Source organism: Pithys albifrons, chromosome 2, assembly GCF_047495875.1.
Source record: "Pithys albifrons albifrons isolate INPA30051 chromosome 2, PitAlb_v1, whole genome shotgun sequence".
Lineage (NCBI taxonomy): Eukaryota > Metazoa > Chordata > Aves > Passeriformes > Thamnophilidae > Pithys > Pithys albifrons.
Window position 1 is genome coordinate 13143975 of NC_092459.1, and position 20965 is coordinate 13164939.

General features: G+C 47.2%; 1 protein-coding gene across 1 annotated transcript; it reads left to right on the forward strand.

Annotated features, from left to right (window-relative positions):
• Positions 1-1352: 1352 nt before the first annotated feature.
• Positions 1353-16639, forward strand: CYS1 (cystin 1). The gene is made up of 3 exons (XM_071547805.1): positions 1353-1715; positions 10121-10173; positions 15326-16639. Exons 1-3 carry the CDS (start codon positions 1491-1493, stop codon positions 15429-15431), a joined length of 384 nt encoding a protein of 127 aa, XP_071403906.1. The 5' UTR covers positions 1353-1490; the 3' UTR covers positions 15432-16639.
• The last annotated feature ends 4326 nt before the right edge of the window (positions 16640-20965 follow it).

Sequence of the window (20965 nt, forward strand, 5' to 3'; positions counted from 1 at the left end):
GACATTTTGTTTGGGGCTATTTAATCCTACATTCAGCTTCACCATCTACTCCTCAACAACCAGGCCTTATCACTTCTCCTTTCTCAGGACCTGCCTCAGATCCAAAACAACTTTATGACCACCCTGGCCATGGACCCAGGCCCTGTATGTGACATCACACCTGCAAACTCCCAGATGATCTACTCTTCCTGCAAAACATCCTTCACAGAGTCACCGAATGGCTTGGTTGGGAAGGGACCTTTAAAGGTCATCTAGTCCAACCCCCCTGCCATAAGCAAGGATACCTTCCAGCTGACCTGGTCTCTCAGAGCCCCCATTCAATCTGACCTTGAATGTTTCCAGGGATGAGGGCATCTGTCACCTCTCTGAGCAACTAGCACCAGTGTTTCACCATCCTCATTGTAAAAAATCTCTATATTTAGTCAGAATCTTCCTTCTTTTAGTTTAAAACCATTACTCCTTGTTCTGTTGCTGAGGGTCTTGCTAAAAGGTCTGTCCCCCAGGTCTTTCTTAGAAGCCCCTGTTCTCAAGAGATCATCTCCTCATTGCCTTCCCTCCTCCAGTCCCTCCATTGTGAACTCGTGGTGATTTAGGAAGAACCATTAGAAGGAAAGGCTGGTAGACACAATCATTGCAGTCGGAGCTGAGGAGCAGCAAGAACAGTCACACCTCTGCCCTTCCTGCGTTTCTCAGCCTCTGGTTTGGAAGGAGGGGAGCAGCAGCCCTGCGGGACCTGCTCTCCCTCCCACGCACCTGCGTTCTGCAAACAGGGGCTGGATGGAAACCAAGCAGCCTCTGTATCCCCCTGCTCTATCCTCTTGGGGGGAATGAGAGTCTTGCCTTTAATAGGTGCTGTTTAATTTGAGTGATACCTTTCAGAGTGCCCAGCAATCGCACAGATATTTTACTGCTGAAAGCAGAGAGAGAAAGGAGCAGTCGGGGATGGTTGGGGGATCAGTTCCCCAAGCGCGACAGTCTGTTGGGAAGCAGAGTGACTCCGTCTGTGCGAATGGGCTAAAGGGGTGTCTGGCTAAGCCACCCTTTGGATGGGGGCTTCACCGAAACCCCACTCCTTTCACTGCTTAGTTCCTCGACCCAGGAACACTGTGCCCCAAACCTGACCCAAATGGCATCTCCCGGGATGTGTTATTTTCCGTAGATCTGCAAGACTCGTCTGCGAGAGGTGTGCTTGAGTTCAGACCCGGACTGCTGTTCCTACTGCATGATCCCCGAAGATATCAATGTCTTCTCCCCAGCTCCGGCAGATGTCTGTAAGCATCTGGAACTAGGGAGGGCCGAGCTAACGGGCTGGGCCGGAAAGTTTTGGAAGGAAAAGGGGAGCGCGGCACCCTGCCCAAAAAGCTTGATCAGAAACTGCGGTACATCCCTCCCCTGCGCCGCCGGCTCCCTCCCCCGGCCTTAGGGCACTCCGGGGTGGGATTCTCCCACCTCAAGGTTCCCAGAGCGCTGCCGCCGGCACAGCCCCGGCCATGGGCAGCGGCAGCAGCCGCCGGCGGGGCGCGGCGGGGCCCGCGGGCAGAGCGGCGGAGAACCGGGAGCTGCCGGAGCCCGCGCCGGCCGGGAGCGAGGGAGCGGCGGCGCCGCCCGCCCCCGCCCGCACAGCCCCGGCCGCCGGCGGCATTCCCGAGCCCCGGGCCGCCGGCAGCTGCGGGGAGCTGCGGGGATGCGGCGGCGGGGCCCCGCTCCAGCAGGCGGTAAGTGCCCGCCCCGGCCGCGACCGGGACCCCGGACTCCCCTGGCGGCGGCCCCGGGACCCCCGAGCCCAGCCCAGCCCAGCCCAGCCCCGGGTCCCCGCCGGCCGTGGCCGGCGCCACCCACCGCGGCTTCCTCCGAACATAAACGGGACTACGTTCTTTTGATCTTCGCTGCGAGCACGCCTCGATGCTTTCTTTGCGTTCCCTCTTCGCGTCTCTCTTCGTGTTTTCTGTTTCTTGCTCAAGGGAAACACTGTCCTGAGAGGGGCCATCCCGTTCTCCAGTCTACTGGTGCTATTGAAGTTTCTTTTCCTTCCTTATGGAAATAGCTCGACTTTATAGTTCGGCTCCTGCTTTTCCCTGGGTCAGGCTTGTAAACAGAAGTTTAAAAATGTGAACATAAAACTGCCCTTTAATGTTTGCTAGTCAACTGCAGCTGCAGTCTGGCTCTTCCTAAAGGTGCATTTCAGTCTGTTTCTCTTTAACAAATAACGGATTTGCCACCGATGGAGTTGAGATTTATATTTTGTGGATTTTTTCCAATCCAAAAATAACAGCAGCATCTACATCATCTGGTGATGAGGCCAAAAATCACCAGCTTCTTTCATCTGAGCTTGGCTTTGGAAATTGTGTGTTGTTTCTAAGATAAACACTGCTCTCCACAGATGCACAAAAGTCATCAGATTAAATTAATAAATTTAAAACAGAAAGGAGTATTTAGGACCCAGAAACTTTCTGTCTTGCATGCCTCTGTTTTGCTTTTCAAAAGTGTATCCCTTCCATCACTGAATGTTTGTCCATGGGGTAAGGATAACTTTTATACAAAATAATTTTTCCATTAGGAAACTTGGCAGGGTTCAGTATGAGAAGCCTTTTTTTACACAAGTTTTAAAGAAAAGCCTCAAAGGAAATAAGGTTTAGAAATGGGAAGAAATGGAAGAAAAAAATAGACATCTTGTATTGACATATTTTTTCTTTGCTCTTTTTTGTGCTCCAAACCCTCCTGCAGTATGAACAGAAGCTCACTGTTTTCTCCTCTGAGGGACTCATTTGTGAGCAATCCTCCTAACTTCTCCCATTTATCTTTATTTATGGGAACAGAGGTTGGTGGTATCCATTTTCCCTCTGTGTCCACATATGACTATCATGGCTGGATCTTTAAAAATAATAATGATATAAGCTCTGAGTTTTACTGTGAATAAAGCAGTATTTTAGCTCTATTCTGAAGCAATATATATTCTAAGTATTTACACAGAAAGGCAATGGAGGTGTCCTCATCTTTCTTTACTAGTATCAGCAGAGAGACAGTCCACTTAAGCAGTAGATACTAGTGAACTAATGACAAAGAGCAAACCAGAAAGGCTGAGGAATTCAGGATGTGGCCCTTGGGGAGGTGGGGGGGGGGTCACTGTTCCCGCTCCCTCCTGCAGACCTCTTCCTCTGGCAGAAATGATGGTGAGAAACCTGTTGCATCCCCTCAGCCACCCTTGGTTGTGGTCACCCCTGGTACAGCACAGAGATGTCTGTGAGGGTCCTCAAAACCCATCCTGGAGCAGGCATGTGGCACCGTGGTCATCCATTGACGTCAAGTGGGTGTAGCACACAGTTGTGCCACCCATGAGCCATTCCTTGGGACCTAAAACGTCAATAGCCTGAGAAAAGGAAGGATGAAACTGTTTGCAGCACCAGGTTTTTGTTGTTTACTGGGTGCAATTTAGTCTTTTAGGTCATGCAAACTACAGTCCCACCCTTCCCATGAGACTGGTGAAGGAGGTTTCTGGAAAGGGCTATCAGCTTCATTATGTCACTGGTTCCTCGCTAGAAATTTTGAGGCCAATTTCTCTCAGGCTCACCAGCTTCACAAGCAGTCATTTGTAGTTTCTGTCTTGAAATTGGAACTTGCTTGCTTTGCGCTGTTCAGCTGTGGAAAATAGAGGATGAGCAAAGAAATTTCAGAGAAAAAAGGATGAGTTGATTCAATAGGGTCAATGAGGGAAAGGTCAGGCATTAGGAGGAAAGGCAACAAGGAGGTATTACAGCAGAAAGGTCTGATGAGAAATAGCCCATGGAGAAGCAGATTTGGGGCAGTGGAAGTAGAGGAGAGGTTTGACACCAGCCAGAAGTGAGCAGAATTGCAAGCAGGACTCACTATCTGATATCATGGTTGGATTTCTCCTGGACATGATGTGCATCAATGTGTTTTGCACCTGAGCCCCAGCAGTTTCTCATCCAGCAATAAGCTAGCAGCACCTATGGGCAGTCAGGCCAGGTGGCAAGGCCTGGTGGAGAGGGATGGAGCTGCATTTAAAGGCTTGAGCCATCTCTATTACATTCAAATAGTGCTTGGCAGTGAGAAGTGTGAAAACACATCACTGCAGTGGGCTGGGAGCCAAATCCTGATGGGGAACCAGCACCTGGCTTGGAGCAGACCCCAACACCTCTTATCTGTGTCAAATGTCCATTTCCAGCTTTGCCCTCAATTCTGGATGGTTTTGCATGGTTTTTCCTTGTCTCTTTGCTCAAGACAGAAAAATGTATTTGTGGTTTTGCAGTTGCAGTAGAGGCAGTTAAATGCCTCCCTGACATCTGATCCCATCAGATCTTGGAAGCTAAGCAGGGTCAGCCCTGGATTAGTACTTGGATGGGAGACCTCCTGGGAAATGCCGGGTGCTGTAGGTTCTAGTCCTGAGGACTTCACTGGCACCGTCCAAGCTCGCTCGGCCGTGGCAGATGAACCTCAGGACTGAAACGGTGGGGCCAGTTCTGCGCACGCTGAGCCTCACCTAAAATCCACTGCGCAGGCTGGAAGGGCACACCCACGTGGGGAGAGCCCTTCCCACATCTTCGTTTGCGAAGCTGAGCCACACACACACACACACAGGGCAGGGTGTCAGGTCTTGTGGCCTCAGGTATTTCCCCATTGAAATGGAAGAATCATGAAGACATGTTCAGGTCTTGCTTTTAACAGCTTTTTCCATGGTGCCATCACTCCTCCTGACTGGAGGCAGGATGTGATTTCAGTAAGCAAATCACCTCGGCTACAACATGGGAATAATACACGTAGAGGGTGTATTCACCAACTTCTAGAAGGACTATCATATACTTTTAAAACACCCAAGTCTTCAAAGCTTTGCCTGATTTTTTCAGCCAAATAAATGTTTTTCTGCAGTTTGGTGTGGCACAGCGTCATCTCGTGGCTGGCTGGTCCCAGCTGCAGACATGTAAGGGTCCTGCAGGGACATTTAATGTCATGGCCCGTTAGTTTCTTACAGGAACTCAGGTTTATTTTTCTACTCATATTACAATGTGCTTCCCTCAAACAGAAATTTGATCTTCTAATTCAGTGTTGTTAGCATTATTTCAGCAGTTTCTTCCTGGTTGTATTAATAGTCAAAAATGCCATCAAGGCAAGACATTCTGCTACAGTTGCATAAGGAGCCAGGGGCTTTCTGAAAAGGTCTTTTCCAGCTGAACATCTGGGACACCTTGAACTTCCAAAGGTCAGGTTATTTCAGATTCTGCAGTTAATGTCCAGGTGTGGATCTGGCAGGTACTGAGTTAAAGGTCTCTCTCTCACACACATTATGTTCCTTGTCTTGTTAAAAGCACCTGAAACTTCACCAGAGAGGAGAAACAAGCGAGCTGTGCCGTCCTCTCATCACAGCTGTGTTGCAGCTGGACTTGGGAAACTGCTGAATAGATACTTTCCACAACTCCCCTCCTTCACTTGGCAGAGAATGGGTTGCTTTTGCCCTGAAACTGTTCTTGATCTAAACCCTAAGCTCAGGGCATGCGCAGAATAGCTGGGAGTTGGTGGTTAGTTGGCAGGAGAGAAGCGTGAGAACTCCCCACATCCTTGCCCACTTCCCGTTCACCGCCTGCTCCTAATTCCTTTGCTGGCCAGTGGATGTTGCTGCAGACCAGAGCAAGGCTGGCAGCGCTTTGCTTGGGGTGCAGCTGGGGCCACACGTCCCATTTGGCATCTGCTGACACTTTAGGTAAGCTCCTTTTTTTGTCAGCAGTAACTGTCTGGGGGTTGGTGGGAGGCTGATTTTGGCAGTGAGGACTGGCTTGGCCCCCACATCGTGTGCTGGTATTGCTGGAGGGTGCTGCCCTGCTACTGGACCAGCTCATCCATCCGCGCTCTGCTGCAAATTGCAGCCGTGATGTTTCTCCAGTTGACAGCGCCTCCCTCTCCGCCAAGGCAGGGGGTTTGCATTTCAGCTCGGATCAGTTCCCTGCTCTAGTTCACGGGGTGTTAGTGAAGAGGAATTTGGGAGGAGCAGAGTCCGGGAAGGAGGCACTGGCTTACATGCTGCAGAAAAGCTGCTCTCTGAAACCACAGCACAGTAGGTCAGCACTGGCAGGGACCACACTGCTGCCATGTAGATGTTTTAGGTGGCATAGTCACTCTCCAGGCTCCCCTGGTTGTGACTGGACCACTCAGTGCCTGTATCTCCACTGCATCTCAGGGCTGTATCTCTACTAGTAAAAATACATAGCAGCTGCTTGGCACTGGATCATGATGGTCTGCCCCACTGCCCCATGGTTGGGCAGGACCAACTTGTAGTCTCCCAAATAACTGGGCATGGCTCAGGGGCCTGTACAGGGGCCATGTCTAAGACAGCTTGAATTTGGCCTCCCAGTTTTGGAAACAGTGTGATTTCAAGACTGTGGTTGACTAGTTTCAATGCAGCTCAGGGGCAGCTCAGAGCCTCTAAAGGTGCTTGGTTCCAAATTGCCCTGTGGGTCCTGGGAGAGGGTGTTCTCCCCCAGCTCACTCACAGCTGCTGGATGGCAGGACCATGAAGAACTTGCACTGGGGTGGGGGGAGTGGCAACCTCATCCAGGAGTGCTGGTTCATGCAAGCAGCACAGAGAAATAGCTGTTGCTTCCAGCTCTCCACTCTGCCTTGATCCCAGGAGCCACTGCCCTAAAACAAAGGACAGCTAAACTGCATGTGCAATGACTGTCAAACCACTCCACCTTACATTTCATTACATTAAATTAAACCTACATGCAGTGTACATGCTGGGTGAGCTTAATATCCAAACCTTTAAATTTGGAAGAGAGGGAGATGTGGGGCTCTGTGGCACAGCAGACCCCAGCACAAGATGCCTACACTGAGGACAGGGTGGAAAACAGGGAGACACGCTGTGGTCTGGATGAGTAATAAAAAGATGACTGCAAGCTGCAGAAAGGAGAAGCTGACTTCATTTATCTCTTAACAGGGCACAGGCCAACCAGGCCAGCAATTAGTTATTTAGCTCTAGGATAGGAACCCATAATGTTAAAGTGTCGTGATGTGCGCATCATCCTAACCCACATGAAGGGCTAACACCAATTATCTGCTGAACTTAACTTGCAACATACATATTACAGCAATCCTGAGCAGGCTGGGTGGGGTCGGTTTTTATTGTGTCTCACAGCCTGTGACAGCCTGTGCTCTGCATCCCGCCTGTTGCCTGGCACATAGTGTCACCTGCGCATCAGGAAACCATGTGTCCTTTGTCCAGAGGAGTTAGAAGCAGTTCCCAGAGCATGGAGGCTCTGATGGCAGGGAAAGGGCAAGGGGTGGAGATGCTTTTTGTTTTCACTCACCACCATTTTTGACTCGTGCACTGGATTAAATGTCGGTCGAGATCTACCTGCGCCAATGCCAAATTCTCTTGGGAAATAAGTATTGCTGCTGACAGATTCCTTGGAGAAGGTGGGAGCAGGTTTTGCACAGAGAAGCAAATTTTGCTAACCAGAGCTGCTCTGTCCTGATGACTAATTAATTCTGTCTTCCACCCACACAACACGTACAACTCGTAAAATGAAGTAGTCAGCCACAAGGAAAAAAACCCAGACAACTTACTGTACAGTTCAAACCCCTCCCAAAAATGATCCAAACCCATCTTTTGCCCAGAAGTGTTGGCAGCTGGGTTCTCACTATGGGAAGAACAGCATCAAAGCACTCCTGAAGGACTGTATTTCCCTTGGTGCTGAGGATGAATAGTATTATTTGCCTGGTGGAAGGAAAATAGGATGGCAGCAGTAGCCCAGTGGATGGATGAGGAGCTGCATTGTGGGATGGATTTCCAGGAGAAGTCAGCCCTTGGAGCTCAGCATGGTATTCTCCTGGCACTGCTTCTTGCCCCTGTTGCTTGTGGGAGATTGCCAAGAAATGATGCTAAATAACCAGGCAGGAACTATCTTCCCTCACTGTCAGCTTTCTCACATACCCTTGTCTCTGCTTGGACCCAGGAGCTGCTTCTAGAGTAATTCAGTCTCTTCCAGAGCAAGCAAAGTGTTGCCAAAGAGTTGCCAAAGTCTCCTGAAAGGACACGGAGTGCCTTTTGACAGGTATCAAACTAAAACTCTTTGGAAGACTGGTGATGTCTTATGTCATTTTAAGCAAGCAGCTAGGATATAAAATACCATGGATGACAGAAATCTTTCCCAGCTCCAGAAATGGAAGCTACTAAGGGCTCACCTGGAAGAGGTGTTGATCTGGTTCCATGAGCGAGGTGTCCTTGCTGCAGCCCTCCTCACTGGCTCAAGCATGGGAGCCAAAGGTGACCACAGCAGCACAAAGCCCATGCAAGAGGCAGGGAAGAGCTAAGCAGTTCTCTGCCAAGCACCTCTCTATCTGCCTGACAGTGTGTGAGACTGTAGAATTTAAACCTCAGCTCCTGTCCATCCCCATGAGAAGCAGCTGAGGAAGAAGTGTAGTGAAAGCATCTTCTTTGAAATTAAAATCAGGTGCCATTCAGTAATTGCAGACACCCAGCTGGACATTTCTACCCAGCAGATGGCACATACAAGCCTGGCCAATACCAACCAATTTAAATCAGCCCAAAATTGAGCATAAAGCCATTGCTGCTGTACCAGTGCTGCCTGTAGAGAGGTATCTCCCCTCCATAGCTCCCACTCTTACCAACAGCAGTCCCAGGCATTGCTGGACCTTGAGAAAGTGCAGGTTTGAGCTATGCAAGATCAGATACATGATCTTACTGAGGAATCAACTGATCCCATTGAGCCCTGCAGAAACACCACACAGCAGAGGTGTAGGCAATGGCCCTGAATTGCAAGCTTTTCCACACCTCTCCCTGGTTTCTTTCCTTCCATTTCTTGTACAGAAAAATATTTTCCTCTTTTCCACACTGGTGAAACAACTTTTCATTTCTATTTTCTGGAAGCCAAATCCTGACTTTGGTTTGGTGTACTACCCATTTAACATGTTAGTGTTGTTAAGAGAATCATGGTAGCTTGTACAAATGAGAGGCACCAGCTTTAGGACTGCAGCTCAGAAAAAGTAATGGCAAGCCAAGATGAATGTGTGTTTTGCAAAACCATGTCCTTGTCCCACTTCCTTTGCAGATAAGAGTACAATGAAAAAGTAGAAAAAGATGAGTTATATTCTCCACAGTAGCATCTGCATGCAGGGGATGCATTTTGTTACCAGATGCCCCATTGGAAGTCTGTGGATTCCAGCATAGGGAACATGGATGTTTCACTACAGATAGATCATTTCCAGGAAACATCTCTGTCAGGTGAAAAGAATTGGGCCCATATTGTAGTAACTTCTTTCCTTAGCAGGTATTTTCATAGGGCAACCTGTGAGCCAGTGGGGCAGTGCTCATTCATGAAAAAACTGGGAGTTTTAACAAGTCAATGTTTGGTGATTTCAGTTCTGTAGCCTGCAGATGCCCAGCCACCCTGAATGCTGGAACAGAGCTGGAGAACAGGGCTAGTAAAGGGGAGTCACTTGTACCTGCATTGTCTCCAAAGAGGTTGTCCAGGGGTTTAAACCAGGACAAGCACAGCCCACTATAGGCAGAGATAGGTTTCATAGAAAGAAATAGTGGTTTAGGTTGGAAGGGACTGTGGAAGATTATGGGCAGGGACATCTTCAACTAGACCAGGCTGCTCAAAGCCCCATCCAACCTGACTTTGAACATTTCCAGGTGTGGGGCATCCACAGCTCTGCTGGGCAACCAGTTTCAGTGCCTCAGCACCCTGATAGTAAAGAGTTTCTTCCTAAGTTCTAATCTAAACCTGCCCTCTTTCAGTTTAAAACCATTGCCCCTTGTCCTGCCACCACAGGTCCCAGTAAAAAGCCTCTCTCTATCTTTCTTATAGGCCCCTTATAAGTACTGAAAGGTTGCAATAAGGTGTCCCCAGAATCTTCTCTTCTTCAGACTGAACACCACCAACTCTCTCAGCCTGCCTTCATTGGAAAGGCTCTCCCTCATGATGAATTCATTCCAGCAGGTCCATGCCTTTCCTGTGGTGGGGGTCCCAGAGCAGAACACAGCACTCCAGGTGTGGTTCTCTCATGAGCAGAATAGAGGGGCGGAATCACCTCCCTTGAATTTAAAGTGTTATAACTGAAATATATGTCTTTTCTTGTTTCCCAGACTTTGTCAACCAGAAGCTCAGCAGCCCTAGAGAACAACAACGCTGACCATCAGTGAGTATCTCCTGCTTTCACTGTATCTTCAGGGGGAGAAGGGACCATAAAGGGAAAAGTTATTTCTGCATCCCTCACACTGTGCAAAAGAGAGGCAGGAATGCTGTGAAACAGTTTATAGCCTTAAATATTCTACTGTCTTTCATGTTTGCCAATTTAACAACAGTTAGGAGCCTGAAAAAATCCAGGCTGCAGCTCAAGTACAACCTAGAGATTCATTCCTGGTCATGAGCAATGCAGAATTTAGGATGTCCCCATGTCAGAGAGGCACCTTGGAAGAGCTGGTGAAAAGCTGTGGAGGATAGCTCCAAGTACCCTGGTTCACCCACGGATATCCTGTGGGCTCTGCAGCATGTGGAAAAGGAGAATAACATCTCTCTACTCAGGAATCATAAGACAGAGCTATAAGATGCTCCCATGCTACTCCAATTAAAGACATGAATGTCCTTTAAAGACAGGGAAATTATGGTACCTGCTGCACGGGGTGCCAAAGGAAAGAAATCCAAAATCTTCCACAGGCAAAAGTTAGCAAGCAGAGTGTGCCTCTGAGTCTGCCTGCACCAAGAGCCATGGGGACAGTTTAACATGTGTTAAAGAAACCCAGATGAAATGAAGAGGCTTGAAAAAAAAATCTTAAAATATCACCTCCTTATGCTAACGAGTGATTATTTTGAACATTAAGCTGTGGCTGTTATCTAGCCTCTCTGCTCCTGCAGCGCCCAAGGGCAGACTAATCTGCAGATCCTGGCCATCAGGCTGTGACCTGCTAATGCTGAGTCGTGCTAGTGGATGTGTCAGGAGAGCTCAGGCACCAGCCACTGTCCTCCCTGCCCCTCCTCTTCCCCCTCCCAGCTGGCAGGAAGCTCATCTGGGGCAAGGCTTGTCTAACAGCAAGGCTTGTACAGGTGCTCTTGTGGGGACTTTAACCTCTCCTGGGCTTTCCAGCATCCTCAATGCGCCTTGGTCTGTGATGGCAACTGAGCAGTCTCCTCTGGAAGTGCACAGCCAGCCCTGCCACAGCCCCACACTGAGCTCCCTCACACCCAAGGCTTTTCTTTTCCCTCCCTCTTTGAGACACAAAGGCAAGACTCAAGACAGCAGACATTGTTTTCTGATCTGAGATGACAGAGCTCATTTTCAGTTAGATAACCTTTACTTTATACCCATTTCAGAGCCCCATAGAGCACAGCTCATGTGTGAAGTGCCTGTACTGCCTAAGATAAGCAGGGCTGCAATTTCTGCTGGCAAGAACTATGCAAACATTTTTTGGGAAATGGCCCAGCACCCAGCAAAACTGTATTTTGAAGAAACCAAATCAAATCTAATCAAGCCCCAGAAACAGAGGTTAATGTGCGTAGGTGTCTCATCCTTCACATTTCTGTGGCTGGAATCATTCCAGATAAACACACATGTTACAGACAGCAAAAGTCATTCTCGTCTTGATAGAGTTACTGACTGAAGAAATTCCCATATAGCCAATTAAAGGAGAAATAAATGTCAAGCAAGGAGAAGAAAAACTAAGTACAGAGACTTCATAGTATCTGTCAAGAGAGCAGTCATGTGAGATAGATGTAGGTGTGCACCTCCTGTGTAACACACATGCCTGTGAGACACTACATAAGCACCTAAGTCAGTCCCTGATAAATACCTTGGATGCTCATGGGAACACAGCTGGATGTGTTCCTGATTGGGCTATGTTACTTCTCACCCCCCACTTCCCACCCAGATCTTTTGGGAACTGCTCTCTAGCATCTGGCAGTCCATGGATGGATGACACAGCCCAGGAGCATTGTAATGGTTTTATAATTTCTGCCAAGGCTCGTGTCACTGGCACAGCTACCAGGGTGTTATTTTGACCCATTTTTCAGCTGCAAGGTCTCACAGAAGGCATTTTAATTATTAACCCTGGACTTCTCCATCCTCAGCAAAATTATAAAAAACACTGGCCTAGATTCACCTCAACCTAGTTTTCAGCCACTTAGCTCAACTTTCTGCCTGGGAGCTTGTCACCCTTGTCACCCATCAGGGACACTGTCACTGGAGGCTGCAGGCAGCTCTTCCCCACACCAGACAGCTGCCTGACACCAGGGATGTGACACTGCCAGCCATCCCCACTGCTGGGACCTCGCTCAGAGGTGCTTTTGGTCTAATTTTGCCCTTTGCATTTCCTTCTCCACATTGCATAGTTGATTGTCTTTCCATTTAACAAAAAAATATTGATAATTCCTGCTTCCCTTAAGAATCTTTAAACACCGAGAGACCTGGTTGAAATTGAACACTTTTCTTGCTTTCCTCTTTCCTAAATTGCTTTGCTCTAGCTTCTTAAATAACTTTTACTGCTTCTTTCTAAATTCCCTCTAAGCTGTTAATAACTTTTTAGCAATGAGACACCCAGAAGCCTGCCCAGTAATGCTGATGGAGCTGCATTAGCCTTCTTTTTCCTTGCTGTCCTACCATGCTGCAAATTCCCCTCTTGTACGCTTTTCAGGTAGGTCTTTCTCAGCTTTGCCCCTTCCTGGGTTTCTCACCTTCCCCAGAACATCTGGGGTTTGAAAATTTTGCCCCTCAAAGTGCTGACCTGTTATTTTCCAAATCTGAAGGTGTAACAGCCCTCAGCTCGACTCAGTGTGTTTGAAGCCCTGACCTGAAGTCCTTGCACATGGTGATGAGACCACCAAGGTGCCTCTTCTGCTGCTGGAGCAGCTGGAGGGGCACGGGAGCAGGCTGGTGGTCCACCAGCTTTTGTCCTGTGCACATCCCAAGCTCGGGATTTCCCTGCCACAACCTCTCACTAAATTCCAGGATCAGCAGAAAAAGCTCCACCAACATGCCTTTGAGATTGAGGTTTAGGTTGGGATGGCCTCAGGAGTTCTCTAATCAGAAGTCCAAGCTCTAGCTCCAAGCTGGATCATCTGTGAAGTCAAAGCAGAATACTCCAGGCTTTGTCCCATCAGGTCTTGAAAGCCTCCAAGGACAGAGCCTGTGCCATCACAACCTGTTCCTCTGCTTGCTGTCCTCAGGGTGCAGAAATTTCTCCTTTTATCCAGATTAAAGCTCTCATTTTTCAAACTTATTTCAATTTTCCCATATTAAATGATACAGAACTTTGCCACAAATACAGAAAGAATATGAACAGAATTTGTTTTTCTGTTGCTCTTGAAAGAAACACAGCCCTCTCTTTTTCTCTCAAATTCTGGTCTGTGCATGATGAGTGGAGTTTCCTTTTGTGTTTTTAAAATCGCCTCTATGTCTCAACGAATTCCAGTTTTACCTGGAAATTTTCTTCATGCAAACTAAAGCATCAAGAATAATTAACATTGGGAAATTATGTAACTGCTAAGAGAAACAATAGCTCTTCTGTGGGTCTGCAAGCAGGCTGCCAAGAGCTCTGCCTCTTATTCATCACGTAACATAAAATTAGTTTGAGCATTGTCACAGTGCAGAGTTTAAATCAGTAAATCATGCGTTTAAGTCAGATTTCTGCACTTCCTTTTCCCATTCTTGCTTTCTAACTGCTGTTGTACAGTTCAGGTTCTTGCACTTGCAGCTTTCTTCTTGGGTCTTATTTACTGCAAAGGAAATCAGGCTGCTTGCAGCCCCTCAGAAGGAAAATTAATAAAAGGAAAGAGCAGAAGACTCCAGTTGCTAAATCCTACTTGGTGCCAGTAAAACTTGACATGAAGCGCATGGTGCAGTGTAAATAAGTGTAGAACACCCACACTACACAGAGGCCACAGCAGCTGGTCATCAGATGACTCCAGAGAAAACATCAAACTGTTTCTGACATGCAAGGGACATGGCATGAGCACAGCTTGGTCAGAGTAGCTGGGCTGGGCAGGAACCTCTCTGACCAAGGCAGATAAGAGCAGAGGAAGGAGCAGGACAGGAGCAGGAAGCTTTTGGAGGAACACTGATGAGCATGCTCCCTGGCCCAAGGAGAGCAGTATGAAAGCACATCCTCTGTATGACAAAGTGTCCTTAGAAAAGCATTTCAGGATTCTTTTCTTCAACTCTGATTCTACATTTACTTACCTGCTTTGGGTCAGCTTCTGTGATTTCATGTAAACAGGTCCTCACTTTTTTCACTAAAGGATGTTAGTGACAAAATCAATTCCAGATGCAAGACTAAGCGTGGGATAGATTTCATCCTTAGAGAAATAGTAATTCAATAGATGCTACATGATGAGTCTAGGACAGATCTGGAGCCATGCTATTGCATATGAAAATCTCCCTTCTCTGGCAATCAACTAACCAACACACAAAACCATTTATTTCTTGCTTACTTGGTCTCCACCAGTGGATGGTCACAAAGTCACATGGCATGGCAGAGCACTTCACAGTTTGGATTTACCAACTCGTCTCCACTTAGCTCTGCACCTCACCATGACCTTCATTTCACGAAGCCATGTGCTCCAACTTCCAGAGATGACAAGCCTGACAGCCTAGCTTGCTCACCTCCCATTTCCCTACTGGGCCAAGGAAGAGCACTGGCTTGCCAGCTGCTGGCTCCTCTCTTGAGATCCAAAGGGCAAGATCAAGTGCAGTTAATTGGTAGTGTTGAGGTACAGTGGTCAAAGCTTGCAGAAGTCTTTTCCCTGTTCTCCCTCATGCAGGTAGGGAGAGATTTCTCTTGTACCCAACATAAACTACCTCTGATAACACTAATAAACCCCATACCAGCTCCTTTTGAATCATACATCAGCTCCCACTCATGGGAGAGTTGTGCTGATGTGAAAATAAATAAAAGCTGTAAGAGCAATTTGAGGGAGCTGCATTCATATTTCCGTTGAAACTCAAATCCCTTATAAATACAAACAAAAACAATCTCGTTCTGCAAAAAGCCTTAAAACTGGTAACTAGTCCTTTAGCTTGCCCTCGAACCTGACTGACTGGAAGATTCTGGGAGTTTGATCTGGAGCATTGTAAGGGCTGTGCTGTAATGAACTCGCAGACTAAAATAGGTGCCAAGTGATAGCAAATGTCAAAAGGCAATGTGCCAGTGGTGTATGGGAACTAGACGTGACAGAGTATCTGTGTCTCAGCAGGCCACATGCAGCTCGAACTTTCCATTCACAAAAAAAAAGGGTCTTCTCGTGTCTTCAGAGCCTGATTCTCTCTCACACCACCAATAACTCGTTCCCTTTCATGACAGGTGCCCAGAAAGCAACAGCAAGAAGCCATCAGGACAGTCCACAATATCATATGATTACTCAGAGGAGGAGCTCATGGCAAGCATCGAGCGGGAGTACTGCCGCTGAGTCCAATCCCTTGCCACAGGAACTTCAGGCATGATCCTGGAAGCCTCACTGGAGCAAAACTGCTCCTGACAAAATAACCCCTCGCACAGAGAGATGGCATGGGAGAGGTGGGTGGTGAAGGCTCGTGGAGCATGAGAGACAGCCTGGCTGCTTGGGAAGCATGGACCAACTCTGAGTGAGAGCTTGAAGATCCTAACCAACTGCTGATTTCTCATCTGTGCCACTGGAAGAGGGACCAATTCATCCTGAAAATCAATGTTTAGAAGCTCATTTCTAAATGCTGTTTAAAAATGAACATGTAGTACAATTGAAGTGTCATACTAGAAGTGTTGAAATATGCTGCTTTGAAGGAAGATCTTGCTTTGACTTAGTAGAAGAAAAATGCAGCTGTATCATTTGATCCAGAAGTTCCTTAAGGGGATGTTGCATGAAATTCCGATTCCTATCACTTAAAACGTGCCAAATGTACCCCTTGTGCTGTGCAAGCCTCAGGTCCAGGTTTAAATTTGGCACTGTCTCTTTCAATGTGGCCCCAAGTATGGGGGATAAGAGGAAAAGGGGACTGAAACCACCTACCAGTATATAGGCAGTGTAATCCCAGAGCTTAGATCCTCCACCACATAGACAAATGAGGCTCCTGGGGGCCATCAGAGAACACAGGATTTGTACTACCCCGTTGGGGCACAGTCCCAGCATGGGTGTCATATCTGGGGCTACTTGGTGTGGATCCTCCAGTGAAAGCAGGATGCGCATCCCAGTTTCAATCATCCACCTCAAGAGGGACTTGCATGCTTTTGTAGAGCAGCTGTTTGCAATAAGTTTTCAGAATTACCACTCCTGGCCTTTCTGTGTATTTTATCTCCTTGGTAGGTAATCTAGAAGAAAAATCATTACATTTTACTGTTAGGTAACTGCAAAGTAAAACAGAAGGTCATCTCTCAAAAGGAAACAGTACATTTTCAGTACTCCCAGCCAGGGAAGCCTGGTATTTTGGGGCTCCTGCTTTTATTTTACCTGCATCTTAACAGCTACTTATTATCAGAAATACCTGATTTCTATCCTAAGCTGAAGCATAAAATACATTGGATGAAATCTTCAGTATGTGTAAATGCAAGACGAAACAGCAGGACACCCCGTAAGATGCTCTGTTTTAAGTACTTTTTGATTTCTGGTACCTGTGCAACAAAAATAAATTCATTTGTACTCTATATAGCCCTCAGTAAAGGCATCATATGTTCAGAAAATGGCTGTCTTACTTACATGGTGAATAACCTTACAGTACCTGCAGAGACTAAGCAGAATGTATCCTTGGAGGATGGCAGGAGGGAGGCCATGAGGCAGGCACTAGGATGACACCCCTGGTACACATACAGCCCAGTTGTCTTTCCTGCAGCAGCCTTCAGTGAGGCTGGAGGTTGTGCTCTGCCTGGGAACTGGCAGCCAGCAGAGCTGGGCAACAGGAAGGGAGCCAACTTCCCGCAAAGCTATGCGGGCTTAGAGGCAAGAGCTCACAGCACGCCATCCAGGGATTTTGGTAGGACAGGAGGTAATTATTTTCAACTGAAAAAGGGTAGATTTAAGTTGGACATAAGCAAGAGGGTGATGAGGCACTGAACAGACTGTGGATGCCCCTTCCCTGGAAGTGTTCAAAGCCAGGTTGGATGGGGCTCTGAGCAACCTGGTCTAGTGCAAGGTGTCCCAACCCATGGCAGGGGCATGGGACTAGATTATCTTAAAAGGTTCCTTCAAACCCAGGCCATTCCATGAGTCTGTGATACCTCAGTGACCCAGAAATAGCCAGAGTAGAGAGCAGATGTCCTTGCATTGCTTTGAGGGAAGTTGGGTGGGTCTTCTGGAGCAAGGGCTATCCAAACTCCTGAAAAAAAATCAATTTTGAATGATAGCACTTTTTTTTTTTTTACAGAAACAGTCATTTTTAGACCTATTAATGCCTGGCTGTGGCAGGAACAGAGTTTCTCTGCAACGTGTCAAGAGTCAGTGACCATATGTCCCTGAACATGTTTTAGTTCTCAGCAGCTCTCAAAGACCTACTGGGATGAGCAGAATCTGCCTGCAGAGAGTAGAAAAAACATGGGAAGCCAGCTGACCCCAGCACTATAGGGGATCACAGTACTCTATATTCTGCTTTTGCAACCGGACTTGTCTATCCCACATCAGCCTTTTAGCCACCAGCACGCTGGCAGCAAGTGTGGGCAGAGCCCCTTCCAAATCTTAGTTCATGAAGCTTAGCCATGATACTCTTTTCTAATCACTGTAGTGGTTTAGATTTTCCTTCAATTTGGATTTCATTCTTTGAACTAAGACCTTCCTTCTGCCAAGGTCCCCAGAGTCTCTGGCACATGTGGGGAAGATGCTTCAGGCAGTTCAGGCACATATCCCCATCATGAGGGCAGGGCCAGCAGATTGCTGCTCTTTTGGGTGGCCTCCAGTGACACGGCACACCAGAAGGAAAGCCCTGCTGCTGTCAGGAGGTAAAGTTTTCAGCACCACCAACAGAAAAGGAGTGACACAGGAAGGTCCAGAAAGGATTGATGTAGCTGGGGACAGTCACTGCACCACAGAAAAGATGAGATAAAGAAGTTTGTGGATGCAAGGAGGGGCCTCAAACTGTGCCGTGGTCTTGCAGGCTTTCTCTGTGCCATGAAATTATGTATGCTCAGCACTGTGTTCTGATCATAGAGCTTTCCAGGACATAGCAGCTCACAAACATCTGTCTTAATTTCATACCATGCGGAACAGAATGGTGGTACCCAGCCAGCTTGCCAGTCTGCCCAAGAACTGATGGGACTGTGCTTCTCCCACTGTGTCAAACCTGCACCCAGCAGCACACCAGAACAGGATGGTGGCAGTGGGACTGGTACCTAGGAAGGCACAACTGCAGTTAAATTACCTGGTGTCAGTGTAATTCTACCTCTGATCCATCCTTTTCTCAGGGAAAATAGGACACTAGATCATTTGCAGCTAAATAATCATACTGAAGCAGTAGCTGAGCCCTTGACTAATTTCAAGAGAAACTTCTTGAATTAATGGCTTTTTAAAAAAATGGACAATTGCACTATGGTGATCACTTTGCCACATCCCAGGGAATGAATACTGACATCCCACCAGCTGAATTATCAGAAAGTTCATTTTCTTTTCAATGTATTTCTCTATAACCATCATCAAATCACAACTGCTTGAAGGACAAAAAATTACTCAGCTTGCCAGTACTTCCTGCTCCTGAAACAGTTTGCTGGAATTAAGCAGGATTCTGGACAGTCTCTCATTCATAATTTTAGAAACTACTCTCCTGTTTAATACATGCAGCATAAGACAGGGTAGCTGACTATGGCTTTTCAGCTAACATTATTCATCTCCATTAACAGAACAGCAAAAGGCCAGTGTTTTAACCAAACCACTACATTATTCACTTAACAAAGACAAATGCTACTTGCTGCATTTCACTCTAGTGCAAAAGGAGTAAGAGAGCCTTGCTGGCCAGCTGGCTCTCTCTACATACCTCCTATTACCACAGTAGCTGAGAGGCCTGAGAGGCTAATTTTTTCAACTAATCATGAAAATTACTCTTTAATGCATCAGAAGATCCTGGCACTTCTGAGCTTCATGACTTCCACAAGTTCACAAGTTTTCTTCCCTAGCCATGCAACAAGATGCCAGCTGAAAGGTTCTGGTAGTGAAAACATGAAATCATATTTTCTAAATTACTAAACCCAAGATCTTAAAACCAACAAACCTGAAACTACAGAACCAGTTTGCACACTGACTGAGACTCTCAATTTCTATCAAATTGGGTTTTCATGTACAAACACTTTGATTCCTTTCTTCATAGATGCCTTTCCTTTGTGACAGCTGCTTTTTTTTTTGCCAGAGCTCTGCCTTTCCAGTAGCACAGTAAATGGGCAGAATGCCTGCTCCCAGAGAGCACCTAAGAAAACAGATCAGTGGCAGAGCAGTTTTAGGAAATGAGTTATCTTTTACCTGTTCTGTAGTCATCCAGTTAAATCTCCCCCACACTACAAGAATTCATTCGGGAGCTGTAACTAAACTTGAGTAGGGAGTGTATCTGTCAGCATCCCATTGCCAAAACCTCCAAGAGCAGAGCAGCTACTGGTTCCCTGATGCACCTTGTCTGGCACCCTGCTGTCATCTACTCACCTTCATATTAGAGGAAAAAGGAAGGTGGCATCCTCACTCACCATCCCAAGGATGCTTTCCCCCAGTCCTCTTCCTCTGAGGGTCAAACCCCAACACGCTTTCAGCCAAATTACTCACACAAACAAGCCTGAGACCCAAAACAGAACCTCCCCTCTGGCAAGGTGCAGGCCTGGAATGGTGGCATAGGAACACTGTGGAGCTCCCCACCACATTTGGCAGGGAGGTGGAACACTGGTTGCCTGGAACAGACCACATCCACAACAGAGCTCCTTCTCAGCTCACTCTGGACACAGGACATGGCAATTATTTGCAAAGGGTGAAGCAGATTTATCTGGACAACGATAAGAAAAAGAAGTCGTTCTGAACTCAAGAGACACTACAAGGGAGACAATTAAACCTAAGGTATTCTTCCCATCTGGGGAAAACTCTGCTGGGAAAGGTTATGCTTCAGCTTCCTGAAGTTTTCTGCATGTCTAAGATGTGTCCATGGCCTTTGGCACACATTAGATCATGAGTGTCACCAATTTTCTTCTCCTACACCCAAGGACTGAAGCAGAAAACAAGGAAGGCTGTATTTGACAGAGGGTGGAAACAATCTGTGAAGAAAATGGCTCAGTGCTAACATACTCATTGCAGGGAAGTGAACCCCAGGACTGCGTGGACTGTGAGCTGTGTCTAAGGCTTTGCACCTTCCTCCTGGACTGTCTTGACATTTCCTCAGCTGCAGGTTGCTGTGTTTTGAGTCATGATTTGCTCTTCCTGCATGCATGGAAGTAGTTTATCTTCCCACAGGCAGAGGCTGCCTGCCTCAGGCTGCCTTGCCAGACACCAACAGAAGGCAAACAGGCAGATGGGCTCACAGATTAAACTTCAGAACAGTTAGACTTAACCTAGCTGATGAACTCCAGACAGATGCAGCCCTGAGGCAGGTCTCATCACAAGATGACAGATGAAGGGCCACCTTCATTAGTCACAGGATGTTGAGTGCAGCTTTCATAGATGGAAAGGGAGAGGTAGCAAGAGCTGTGGCCTCAGCCAGAGGAGCACACCAAGCGTTCAACCACCCGGCACCACTGGCCACCTTTGCCCACCCTGTTCTGTAGCTGCAGAATGAATTCACTCTTCCAGTACCCCAACTGCAAGCAGAGCAGTGCTCATCAGTTCGCAAGACAAGAACCTGCTGCTAAGCTGAAGGTTTGGCTGCACAATGACACACCAAAAGCAATGTCAGTTTTAAGTGCAAAATGTAGCATTAAGCCAACAGATATGTTTGAGCACAAGTGCATTTTCCTTTAGAAAATTACTCTTTTTTGTGGATTTGGAGCTGCTACAGAAGGACTTGTCCTCAATGCCTATGC

Coding starts and splice junctions, on each gene's coding strand:
- CYS1 (XM_071547805.1), top strand. CDS start 1,491: ATGGGCAGCGGCAGCAGCCGCCGGCGGGGCGCGGCGGGGCCCGCGGGC. Junction 1,716..10,120: donor GGGCCCCGCTCCAGCAGGCG/GTAAGTGCCCGC, acceptor CTTGTTTCCCAG/ACTTTGTCAACCAGAAGCTC. Junction 10,174..15,325: donor AACAACAACGCTGACCATCA/GTGAGTATCTCC, acceptor CTTTCATGACAG/GTGCCCAGAAAGCAACAGCA.